Source organism: Rhinichthys klamathensis, unplaced genomic scaffold, assembly GCF_029890125.1.
Source record: "Rhinichthys klamathensis goyatoka isolate OS25496 unplaced genomic scaffold, OSU_Roscu_1.1 h1tg000198l_1, whole genome shotgun sequence".
Taxonomy (NCBI): domain Eukaryota; kingdom Metazoa; phylum Chordata; class Actinopteri; order Cypriniformes; family Leuciscidae; genus Rhinichthys; species Rhinichthys klamathensis.
The window spans coordinates 646,295-660,000 of NW_026606724.1; the positions used below are offsets into that span (position 1 = coordinate 646,295).

General features: G+C 35.6%; 1 protein-coding gene across 1 annotated transcript in view; it reads left to right on the forward strand.

The window, feature by feature from the left end:
- limd1a (LIM domains containing 1a) overlaps positions 1–13,706 on the forward strand; it is a 56,062-nt gene that overhangs the window by 29,163 nt on the left and 13,193 nt on the right. The window contains exon 3 of the mRNA XM_056263119.1: positions 8,089–8,156. Within this exon, the coding sequence (XP_056119094.1) occupies positions 8,089–8,156 (68 nt within the window). The remainder of the gene's footprint in view (positions 1–8,088; positions 8,157–13,706) is intronic.

Genomic DNA, 13,706 nt, shown 5'->3' on the forward strand with positions numbered 1-13,706 from the left:
GTGCTGTACAGAGCAGAAATTGGATGGCTTGGTAATACTGTATCCTCTAACGTAGTTATAGATATAGATATTGCCCTCAAAAAGATGTCATTGCATTAGATAGCAATTAAAGCAATGCCATTGGCACACAAATGCGGCTTGATCTAGACCTGAGCTATTTTTGGCGAATAGTTCGTCTTAAAGGGATAGTTCACCCAAAACTCACACTCATATCATTCCAATCCTGTTTGACTTTATTTATTCTGCAGAACACAAAGATATTATGAAAGGAACAGATCACAGGGATCATTTAACCTCTTAACCTGCAAGGCCCATTTGCCATTGCATGTTTAAAACAATAATATCTTCGTAAAAACCTTAAGTAATATTGCCAAACTATATATCATTTGAAAGCTTAAAATCTCTAGTTTTCATATTTGGTGGCTGTTATCTAAAATAAATTACAGATGAGCAGTAATTTATCAATTTGCAACAAGAATATTTCATATTCATTAGGAGTATTTAGGCCTTTATTTTGAAATAACAATAAACACGAAAAATCATGAAAGATTGGTAGAAACCTCAGTTTGTTTTCATGCCATGAGTTCAAAAGATAACACCAATTCCATTTTATGAGAAAAAAAGGTCTGAAAATGTTTTAAATATAAAGAAAAATGTATGGATTCTCGATTTCTGATGCGGCTGCGAGCTATAACGCTATAACGTAGTCTTTTTATGCATTTATTAGAGGTTGAATTCAAATCAAATACTGCCAAACCACCCATACTACTTCTGAATAGAATGTCTACTTCATAAATTGTATGAAAATTATGGAAATACATGGTTCAGATCACTCAAAACATATATGAAAATGGAGGCGCCCTTATATGGGCAGTAATGGAGTCTGGTGTTCACCTAGTGAAAAAGTTGGGTACTGCGCCCAAATAAAATCTTACTGAAAGCTCATTTTTTTAGATATCAACCTAAAATTTGGAATACAACTTGTACAGATTTTTGTCTTTAATTTTCTTGCAGTTTTAGAGTAAAATATATTTTGTAATATATATATTTTATATAAAATATTAATAATTATATTTTTACATTACACCATTTCATAAACTCAAACTTATATAACTTTTTTTCTGTTTAATTTTTTATCATTTCTAGACTTCTACAATAATCTGGAAAATGTCTTCTTTAAAACAAGACCAGCCATAGGTTTATATTCCAAAGCATTCCTGAATTACAACCATTTAAGTTTGGATAGTGATTTTTATGTCTATGCAAAAAAAAGGGGGGTGACAGTTAACAGGTTAATCCTAATTTTTTGTAACTCAAAATGTCTTAAAAACACAAGGTCAAGGTATCACAATGTCTCTTAACATCAACAAACAAAATCGATTGCCCAATCGATCGGACCAACCAACACAAGTTTCAAAAACGAAAATAGGGAATCGATTTTAACAGCCTTTTTTTTTTTAAACAAAAATGTGTTTTAGGTGGACAGATCAATACAGCACACAGAACATGTAGGATGCTGGAAAATAACAATGTATTTTCTGTTCACCAAATGCTTTTTAATATTCGCTATTACTTCAATGCAAGTGAACAAGTGCGCCATTATTTGTTGTGTAGTGACGTGTGTGTGTTCAAGTAAGCCAGAAATGCGCAGATTCTGCAATACGCTGTGTTTAATACATCATGAGGATCACGAGTTAAGGATTTGTGCTAAATCCGCGCAGATTTGTCTTATGCCTGGTTCAGATTACATGATTTTAGCCCATTTTGGCACGATCCGTTTGACGTAGGGTGTCGTGGGGATTCGTAAACAACAACGGGCGTCGGGACGCAAGATTCGATCGTATCATCTCGTATAGTGTGTCATAGTGGGCGACAACCTACAGCGCGTCTGCGATGCTTCAAGACATCACGACTAAAAGACTAGCAATTAAAAGACTAATTTTTTTAACGGTCGTCTACGACGGGTTCCGTCACATGTATGAGGTTGACCAATAGGGGCACAGAAGCTTTTCCGTACACAACTTTCAAAAATGGCGAAACGAAAGAGAGACGATTGTGCTACTAGGTGGAGTTATGACATGGAGGAAAGGTTATTAAAAGGAAACAGAAAACAATATTTTACCTCAAGTTCTCTTTGGAGGATTGACAGCCCATACTGTCCTCTTCGAGCAATCCAGGAACGTGTCCATTGTCGGGTTTTCTTTCTTTTTTTTTACGTTTTTCTGAACACAGGACAGCCAACACTCACCGCTTCATCCATTGTTTGTTTACGTTCGTTTCCGGAAGTCACTCGCTACTAGTTTCACCTTCTCGATGACATCACGCGCGGCGTTAAAGACGGCACGCGATGACTGGTCAGGAAGCAACGTGTAGTCTGACGTGTTTCTTGTCCACGACACGCCAAGATTTTAGGACTCAAAATCGCGTAATCTGACACAGTGACTATCATAACAGACAAAAAAAAATCGTGTAATCTGAACCAGGCATTACACAAACTTCCCCAGCAAAGTGAGTAAACATAGAAACCCGCCAGATTGGCTCGTGATTTGACAGCGTTTCCCGCCAAAGTTCATTAAATAAGTGTTCATTTCAATCCCTGAATGTTGCGCTCCTGTTTGTCATTGTTTGTCACGAAACTTCACGCCAATAAATCATCAGTAATATTGCTGACTCGTGCGTCTCAAGCGCACTCTTTACACTCGTCCTCAAGGGGGTAATCCATCGACCGGAAGTTGAAGCCAGACGGGTGCCGCCATCTTGTAGCAGAACTTCACTTGCGTTAGCATTTCCATTGACTCCCATTAATTTTGGCGTCACTTTGACAGCGAATAACTTTACATCTGAGGCGTTTAAAGACTCCATTTGTCCATTATTTATTTCTAAAGAAACACGACAATGTATAAAGGGCTCCATTACCTTCTATGTTACATTATGGCCCCGTAGAAACAGTTTTAGTAAAAATAGGCTAACGATTGCGTCATAACCACTCGACTCTCTGTCGCGCTGTACAGAAATGACCGTACAGACAGCAGGAGAAGCTCGCAGGCAATCGGGGGGACGTCCCGTCAAGGGAGAAGCCCATAGATAATGAGTCCATAAAAGCAACGGAATACTTACTCCTGCTCACTCACACCAAAGAACTCTTTGCTCAAGTTCCCCGTCTCTGCAAGATTAACGTTGGCAATTTTCACGCACAGCTACTAGAAGATTAACGTCTGTCAGACAGGTTGCTCACGTCATCAAGCTTAGTTTGAGTCGGGTTGAGTCTGCGCGTCAGGAACAGAAGTGCTCAAAAATCGCTAAAAGTGGGCTTCAACTGTCTCAACAATGAGATGGCTCTGTCCACTTCTTATACTGTCTATGGTCCTAATGCCTGTTTAGGTGTCCCTGGATTTGCCTGTATTTGGTGTTGAAAATGGAAACGTCTTTAGACATGGAAAATCGATTTTACAATCGATTCAATGAACACTTATGTCTCAAAAATCGAACAGGATAACTGAGTCACATAACAAATCAAACAACGAATCCTAGTCTGAATTGCTAACATTTGGTGGTGAACATCACCTAGATGCATGTAACTCTTTAGGTAGAAAATAAGTAAAATATGACCATTTATTACTCGGGTTTCCTCCCGTGAGGAAGACCCCATGTGACCCCGATCTATCATCATCGTCATTTTCACATTTCTTTTAGAAGATACATTGCTGAATTTTTGTCTCTTTAGTATTTCTTTTCATTTCATTTCATTTTCTCTTCATTTGAAAGGGGACAGTGTACATTAATCAACATTAAAACAATGTAAATGTACCCGAGTTAGCTCAAAAGTGCTAATTTTCATCGGTAGTCCCCCAGCCGGATGTAAAAAAGGCAACCTTAAAGATAACCACAGGTATAAAATCACAAAAATAAAAATTACATACAACACATTATGTTTAAGAAATACAATTCATATAAAATAAATATATGCTTTCTGTCCATTTAAACATTATATTTCTGAAGCCAAACTGGAGAATCATGTTTCCCTCGTCCATTCAGAAAGCAGTTTCTGTGTGCGCTCATAAATCTGTCCTCACATTCCTATCAATTCTCAAAAGTCCTCATTCATTAGCGGCCATTGTAAAACATACAAAATAAATCTAGATGACCTTCAGTGAATATGTAAGTGTATAATAGTTTTCAGAACATGGTAACTATAAAATATACTACCTAAAGACAAATTAGATGTTTTATTAGCTTATAGCTTTTTTTGTGGATATCTGAGCTTCCTGGAGTCACCGTAAGCCTCTAAAATCCTTTGTGTGTGTGTGTGTGTGTGTGTGTGTGTGTGTGTGTGTGTGTGTGTGTGTGTGTGTGTGTGTGTGTGTGTGTGTGTGTGTGTGTGTGTGTGTGTGTGTGTGTGTGAAAACTTCCAGTATATTTACTCTCATCTCCCTGGAGAAAGTTAAACCCAGTCCTGTGGTTCGCATCTTCCCAGCATTCCCTGTGATTGACGTCTGTTTCATCTGGCAACAGACTGATCTCTGTCTGTGAGCTTTTCACCCAGACAAATGCCTTTTCTCGCATACTGCTGATTTTTATTTATTTAGCATTGATGCATTAACGTAATCAAAAATAACGGTTTAACATTTATATTGTTAGAAAAAATAATGCTTTCAACATTAATGGTAACACTTCACAATAAGGTTCATTAGCTAACTACCTAACATGAACTAAGAATGAACAATACTTCTATAGCATTTATTCATCTTAGTTAATATTAATTTCAACATTTACTAATACCTTATTAAAATCAAAGGTTGTATGTGTTAGCATTACAACATGAACAAACAATGAACAGCTGTATTTTTATTAACTAACATTAACAAAGATTGTATTGCTCATTGTTAGTTCATGTACATTAACTAATGTTAACTAATGAAGATTATTATAAAGTGTTACCACATTAATAATAATCAGAAATGTTCTTTGAGCATCAGATCCTCATATTAGAGTGATTTCTGAAGGATCATGTGACACTGAAGACTGGAGATATGATGCTGAAAATTCAGCTTTGATCACAGGATATAAATTACTTTTATATATATGAAGAGTTTGGTTCCAAAACGCAATAAATCCATGTAGATTAATTTGAGTAAAAATATGTTTTCTTTACCAAGAAAGTAGAAAGATGAAAACCACTATTTTCTGTTTCAAACTTTCACATAGCATTAGGTCATAATAACAAAAAAAAAATTAAAATCCAGGTTTTGATTTTCAAAGATTTATTATAAAAACAGATAATTTTTTCCCCCAAAATGCAATAAATCCATTTAAAAAAAAAATCAAAATGCAATTAATCCATTGAATCAATATAAAAAAAAAAAAAATTCATATTGAAACTGTTGAAAATACACAACAACGTAAGTTTATTAGTATAATATTTTTATTAAGAACTGTAAAGAAGATTAAAAACATTTTTCCTCCTCCCGAGTGCCTCATCTTCTTAATCTCCTCACGTAAATGATTCGATGTCGATGCCTTACGTTTCTCACCCACTGCAGAAACAACCACAGGTTCATCAATGCCTCAAAATTATTAATTTTTTTGTTTGTTTGTTGATCGAAAAGTACAAAATAGATAAGAAAAACTAGGAAGCCGGGTGTATTTAAGGCGCTGCCGTTACTGTTTACATTGCGTGGAATGGTGCGTTGTGATTGGTCGAGAGCGGATCACAGTTGCCAACTCTCGCGAGACAAATAAGCAACTGTAGCTTCAAAAACAAGCCCAATATTATTAGATTATTTAGTTTCAGCATTATCATTTATTTTTTATACCAATAAATGAGCCTGCAACAAATTAAACTGAAACCACTCCTTTATTAGAAAAGGATAAACGGATTAGGAAAAAAAGGATTTAAAAAAGGTTTGGAGAGATGGAAAGGACAAAAAGACAATCAGGAAAAGACGGGGATATGTAACACACACACACACACACACACACACACACACATTATATATATAATATATATATATATATATATATATACAGTATATGTATATTTATTTATCTTAATAAAATAAATTTGACCCATATGTATCTTATGTTAGTATAGACTAGTTTGTTTTATTTTTTATTAAAGCCTGTGATAATTCATATATTACAAAAAATATTGTAAAAATGACAAATTTACCTTACAAAAGAAGGTCATCCCTCTTCTCGCCTGCTCTGTCCATCATCTCCCCAACGTCTATCATTGGATTACAGCGTGGCGCGCGCGCGGCTGCCTGCACGTTGAACGGGATTTTTCTCCAATAAGGGGGCAGATTCGGCGGAATGTTTTGACGAATTACGCCACAGCACTTATACAATTGCACTGATTGGCTATGGCTGTGAGCAGACAGTGTCTATCAATGTATTGGAGATTGAGAAAACGGCAACCGTGACCATAGATGTAAAGAAAATAAAGTTGCTTGTCAGATTTTCCTAACACAAGCAACCATATTTTTTTAATAAGCCCAAAAAAACGCAACCCGCAACGCGTGCTTTTTTAACGCGACTTACTAAAAAAAAAAGCCCAAAGTCGCGTATTATAAGCGGACTTGGCAACTCGGGATATATCGCATTCTGCAGAGAAGGGAGACTGGCGTTTGTCGCGGTTTGGAAAGAAAGGGAGAAAACATGACAGAATAACACGGCGGAAATCGCATTTTACTTAAAATTAAACATTGACTTTTCAATACCAACCAGATACAATACTGATTTTTGCAGTAACTATTTTTTTTTTAATGGTGTTTATCGCGTTTTGGAACCAAACTCTTCATATATATATATATATATATATTTAAATATAAAACCGTTATTTGAAATTGTAATAATGTTTCACTGTATTTTTCCCTTATTTTTGATCAAATAAATACAGCCTTGTCTTGGCTTGCCAAAGAGACTTCTTTCAAAAAACATTTAAAAAGTCTTACGGACCGAAGCTTTTGAATGGTAGTGTACGTCTCAGCACTCAAAGCCGTCTCACGTGGCTCGTGTGTCGATGTGTCTGTGGAAAAACACGAGCCGTGATCGTTTCAGCATTAAAGTAAACATTCATAATGCCAGCAGACTCATTCACAGGGTGATCTCAGCGGGCGACTTGTTTAGCTTGACTGCGTTCCACTGTAACATGAAGGCTTGGGCTTATAAGGGTTAATGGCCTGAACCCCCCTCTGCAGAAATGTGAGGAATGTTCCCCTTTCCTGTGGGACGGGGTCTGTCTGAACGGGAAGGGTTTGTTGAGGTCCAGATTGGGACAGGGAGTCCTCAGCACGGGCTGGAAAACAGCAGCGAGTTTCTCAGCAACATGTGCTGACACTTTCCTAATGTGTTTACTGTGTGTGTTCATTGGATTCATTAAAACCTTTCCCTCATGTACTTAGAGTTTAGCCCCTGGTTTATTTGTTAACCTTGTTAAACATGCATCAGATTCAGTTAGGTATTTATTTAACAAGGTTTATGCTGAAGGGAGAATACTTAAGATTGTGACAGTGAGTGTGTTTAAAATGTGCAATATTGTGTGATTATGCTTAAGATCAAAGCATGTAATTGCCTTATGTAGGCCTACTTTTATAGAGAAAAGGTAATACACAGTTTAAAGAAAATCCTATCAACACCTCATGACCCCAGGTTACAGTCAACTAAATCTAAAATAAAAAACATTTTCGTTACTTGAAACAAAATAAGCGTTAACCGAAATATCAAAAAGCTTAAAGTTAATTTAATTCAGCTGGTTGCCAAAGCAACATTTCTCATTTTTATTTATTTATTTGTTTTTATTGAACATTATATACTAAATATACAGTATGTACTAAATAACTAATAAAAGTAATAAAAAGTATAAAGACACATTTAATAAAAATAACAACAAAATGAACAAAACTTTAACTAAAATGAAAATAAAATACATCTGCATTACCCTGATGTCACCTTGCATATAATTGCAAAGACCTTTTGTTGTATAAAATAAGGAAAAGTCATTTTGTTTTTAGATTTTTTATAACTTACCGATGTCCTGTGATGTTGCTGAATTGGTGGTAAAACGTGTGTGTTGTGTGTTCTGTGCAGGTCGGAAGCTCCGGGGAAAAGCCTTTTACTACGTCTGTGGGAAAGTGTTTTGTGAAGAGGACTTCCTGGTATGATGTCTTCCCCTCTTCCTTCTCATGAAGTGCACATCTCGAGACATGGTCATAGTTATGTCAGAAGGGTGTGTCTAAAGTATGTCTTTAAAGACATCATGAGGTGTCAGGTTTCAAAATATGAACCCGATTTTGAGTTCATTAGGTCTGTCGGGATAATCAATATATTGAGTTATTACACGTCTCTGTGAAATACTTGATTCTGATTGGTCAATCGCGCTTTCCAGCGGTATATTATTCCCAGATTACAACCGCTCAAAACAGAAACACAGTCGAAAATTAAAACTCAGTCGAATCAATATTTTGTGTTCTATAGTAATGATAATATTTTATTTAATATTTAATATTTAATAGGTGTCTCTCACATTGTCCCACAGCAACATTACAATAGTGTAGGTTAGTGTACAATGTTTTATAATAATAATTTATTCTATTTAGTGTCCATTTCATTCATTTTTAACATATTTAATATTGGGTGCATCCAAGTTATTTGACATAGGCCATTTAATACATTTAATGTATTTTTTAAATGTTCAAATACATTTTTTTTTTAAAAGTAACCCAATAGTTACTTTCCCTGGTAATTAGTTACTTTTATAATGATTTAACTCAGTTACTATTTGTGAGAAGTAACTAAAACTAATTACTTTTTTTAAGTAACATGCCCAACACTGGTCTTTAAAGACATCATGAGGTGTCAGGTTTCAAAATATGAACCCGATTTTGAGTTCATTAGGTCTGTCGGGATAATCATATATTGAGTTATTACACGTCTCTGTGAAATACTTGATTCTGATTGGTCAATCGCTCCATCCAGCGGTAAGTTATTCCCAGATAACAACCTCTGAGAACAGAAACACAGGCTCATCCGGGTCAGATATCAGCGCTATACGCTTGCTAGGAACGTTTTTTCCTCCTGCAAGTTTTGCATTTGGTGAGCTAATAAAATATTAAAACTCAGTCGAATCAATATTTTGTGTACAGTTATTTAATTATGCCATCCGGTATCGTGGACTCGCTCTCTTGTTTCATACAAACGCAGCGGCGGCCATTTTGTGACTATTGTTTTGTACACTGTTGGATTATAAGATACAAACAGGTACGATTTTAAAACCGTTTAATCTCAAATCAATATCTCTTATTTCCATAATTATTTCTGTGTTGAAATGCTGTGTAATGAGTGGTATGACTGTAAACCGTATCTCTTATATGTCCGTCTACGTCTAGTCTGAACTTGCCGCTGCTCTATCCGCGAAGCTTTGCGTTTAAAGACCTAATAAAGTATTTCAACTCAGATCAATATTTCGTATCCTAATTATTTACTCATGTGGCAAGTAGGCGTGTAATAAGCGGGATAATGTACATCCAGTCCGTTGTTATCTCAGAATAAACCCCTTTCAGGCTGATCACCCCGTCGGGGGGTTATTCTGAGAGAACAACCGGCTGGATGTACATTATGCCTTACTTATCTCATGATATATGGACATGACCTTGATCATTTTTGCTGATGTGATGTATTGCCCATTATGTTGAATGGCACCAACATTTTGCCGATCGCGCTGCCTCTGTTATATTTATATTATCTTGTCAAAGTGAAAGAGGGTCAGCGACAGGTAAAAAAAAAAGAAGGCGTCGTTCGAGACTTTATAGTGTTTTCCTGACAACTACAGACACTTGGGAAGAATACTCAAAGCCGAAATCCACTGTTCCGGTACAAATATAAACGTGACCGTTTCACACGAGCGTCTAGTTAATTTTCACACAGAACGCATTGTTGCAGTTCACTATTAAAAATAGACCAGTGGGATCCAACAGTCTGAGATTACTAGACTTTTTTTTTTTTTTTTTTTTACATATAATACAAAAAAAAATGATAAATTAGATGAATCAGCAAAGCAATTTGAGTGAAATTAACATGATTTGGAGAATGTCTCAGTATTTGATGTGAATCTTGAGCTTCAATGAAAGCAAGAAAATCTTTCAGTCTTTATATAATCAATGTCACGGATTTGTTTAGTAAATTTGATTTAGTAATACGGACATATTCCTTATTGAGTGAATGTCATAGCTTTTATTTTTATCTGAATTTTTCAGAATCCTAAAAAAAAATTGTTTTAGATTTCAACGAAATTTTTTTTATTTTTTAGATTCAATTGATATATGGTTTGTGTATGCAATACCAAAGTCCTTTTTGGCGGCCATATTTGCAATGTCTCTGGGCATCCAAGACCAAGTCCTATCTAAATAATTGGGGGGAATCCTGAAATCGTAAAAACTGCTGGCCGAACTCACTTAAAATCTGACATGAGCTGTCCTGTAAATGTTGTTTCTTATGCTCAAATAGTGTTAAAAAGCTTATTTTTCAGGCTGGACCAGCCTTAAACAAATAATAAAATAATAATAAATAAAAATAAGTGCCCGTCTCAAAACACTGACTGTTTCTATAGCAACCTGAGCTTCTAACAGCAGCTGCAGTGATGTCATGACTTTACCAATCGATGATTGGCTCTATTGTTCATGACTTTACCAATCGATGATTGGCTCTATTGACTTATTTCGCCATATTGCGCTTTGCCCTTTTTCCCATTCATAAGTCAAATGAGTGCCACGTCTTTGTATTTTGAAAGTTTTTGGTAACACCCAAGGCCATTGAGTGTAGCGAGGTGGGGGTTAGTTCACCCAAAAATCATCATTTACTCACCCTTATACAGTGTTGGGCAGTAACGCGTTACTGTAACGCAGTTACTTTTGACATTAACTCATACTGTAACGCATTACTTTTTAAATAAATTAACTCCGTTACCGTTACCATGGTGCGTTGTTAATAAATTTTGGCTGAAGTGTAGCCTACAGCCTAACCTGCTTACAGCAGCGATGCATTGTTGGTGGTAGGGTTGCCACCCGTTCCTTAAAATAAGGAATTGTCCCGTATTTACAAGTAAAATGACGCGTCCGTATCAAATCAATAAGGGACGCGATTTGTCCCGTATTTTACATAAGGCCCACACATAGCCTAGTTGGATAAAAACATAAGGATTTACTATACTAATAGCAAATAGCCAATAAATAAATCAATTTCACAATAATGTTACATTATGATTAGAATCAAATGAATTTTTTCCATTTTCTAAGCTTAGAAAATGCACATTTATACGGGCTGAATTTTATAGGCCTAAAATAAATATTGTTTAGTAATTATGTGAATTACACTGCGCAAACTACTACCCACCGAATGAAGAAGGGTTGGCTCTCAGTCTCCACAGAACAAAATATTCATTTTTATTTTATTTTTAGTGTTCGCATTTATGAGGAAAAAACAATGTTACGGACGTGTTCTCCGTTACGGACGTGAGCGCTCTGAAAGCGGCACTAAAAGATGCTTTAATACTTGCAGAGACATCAAACAGAAAGCACAAAACCTTTCTTTAAAGTGAATTTCGTTTTGTATTAATTGTATCTTAATTTTAATCAATGTTTCATCAACCAATTGCCTGGATTTAATAAATAAGAAGTAAATATAGCAGACAATCACAAAACGGAGGCGCCGGCGCGTGAACTGGAGCTCGTCTCATAAATTAACCGAAACTCGGCGTATAAGGTAACCTACTTGCCTCACAGACATGTCTACTTTTAAACAGAACAATTCAAAACGAAAGAACACAGACTACAGACTGCTCTCTGCTTATGTAATCCGTATGAAATGTGCATTTCTCTCTGGCGCGTCTACTGCGAAGATGGCGAGTCAGCATCGCGAGTCACCTCAGAAATCCTTGTGATATGTTCAGTTTGTGCTGGTCTGACTCAAATAAAATAGTGTTTCAAAATTACTTTCTGTTTAAGTCAGTTTTGTGTTTGTAGACCATAACGCATAAAAGGGCATTAATGGGAACATTAAAGAATGTTTTTTTTTTAAGTAACTAAAAAGTTACTTTTAACAGTTACGCATTACTTTTTGGTGTAAGTAATCAACAAAGTAATTGAGTTACTTTTTGAATGAAGTGACAAGTTACTATTCTTAGTCACTAGCACAACACTGCTGTTCCAAACCTTTATGAGTTTATTTCTTCTGTTCAACACGAAAGAAGGTATTTTAAAGAATGTGTGTAACCACAGTTGACGGCATCCATTGACTTCCATAGTATTTTCTCTTTTTTTGTGATCAACTCTTTGTCTTTAGAAATAAAATAACATCCACTCAAACAAACAGACAGGGAAGGGGGAGCAACAGACATATTGTCAATAATTTAACAATATGAAAGAAGAAGCAGCAAGAAAAAAATCTTAATATTGCCATTCCTTTATATAGTCCAATATGTTTGAAGAAAAACATTGCCATGCATCAATGGAACTAGGTTTAGCCTTGTTAATTCGTGCTGTTGTACATTCACAAGTCACTATTTTGTGGAGGCTATGAATCCAATATGTTTTTGCACACATGTGCGGAGTAAACCAGTTTTTTCCATAGTATTTTCTTCCTACTATGGAAGTTAATGGCTACCGTCAACCAACATTAGTGTTCAGCAGAAGAAAGAAACTCATACAGGTTTGGAACAACTTGATGGTTAGTTAATTTGATGACCAAATTTTCTTTTTTTTTGGGGTGAGCTATCCCTTTAAGTATGATAGATGTGTGTAAGTATAGTGTAGCTGGTTGAAAATAAAATGTACTGCTGCAATTTATTTAGCTGCAGTGTTGGGGAAGTTACCTTTAAAAAGTAGTGTTTTCTCGTTACTCGTTACTCCTTAAAAAAGTAATCCGTTACTTTACTTAGTTACCCCCTTTGGAAAGTAACTTTTTATGTTACTCGTTACTTTTACGTTACTTTTATGTTGCTTGACTTTGGGCAGAACCCAATATCTGTTCCTAAATGTGTAGGTCTACATAAAATTCTACTATGAACTCTACTTATTGAAAAACTAGAAAAAAAACTAGAAAAAAAGAGAGATTTTGAGATAGAAAAAAAAAATATTTATTTAAATAACATTTGAAAAACCTGTATAAACTGAACACCAAAGAACAATATTAACTATTGAGCGGTGGTGACGCGTTCATGAAAAATGTCACAAAGAACCGGCAAAAGAAATGATTATGAATATCAAATATAGCAAGGAGACATTTCAATTGTTTATTAATAAACAAGTGTTTTCTTTGTCAGTCAGTGTCGGCTGCGAAGATAAAGTTGACGATGCTGACTCGCGATCTTCACAGTAGTGAACGCGCCAGAGAGAAATGCACATTTCATACGGATTACATAAGCAGAGAGTAGCCTAGTCTGTTTTCTCTCGTTTTGAATAGTTTTGTTTTAAAGTACACATTTCAAGCTTTCTATATATTTCTCAGATCTTTGAGGCAAGTAGCTTGCGCTAAGTTTCGGTTCATTTATGAGACGAGCTCAGTCCACGCGCCGACACGGAGCTCCTGAGAAGTCCTGATTATATTGCCTGCTATATTTACTGCTTATTTATTAAAGACAATTGGTTGAAGAAACATTGATTAAAATTAAGATACAATTAATACAAAACGAAATTCACTTTAAAGAAAGGCTT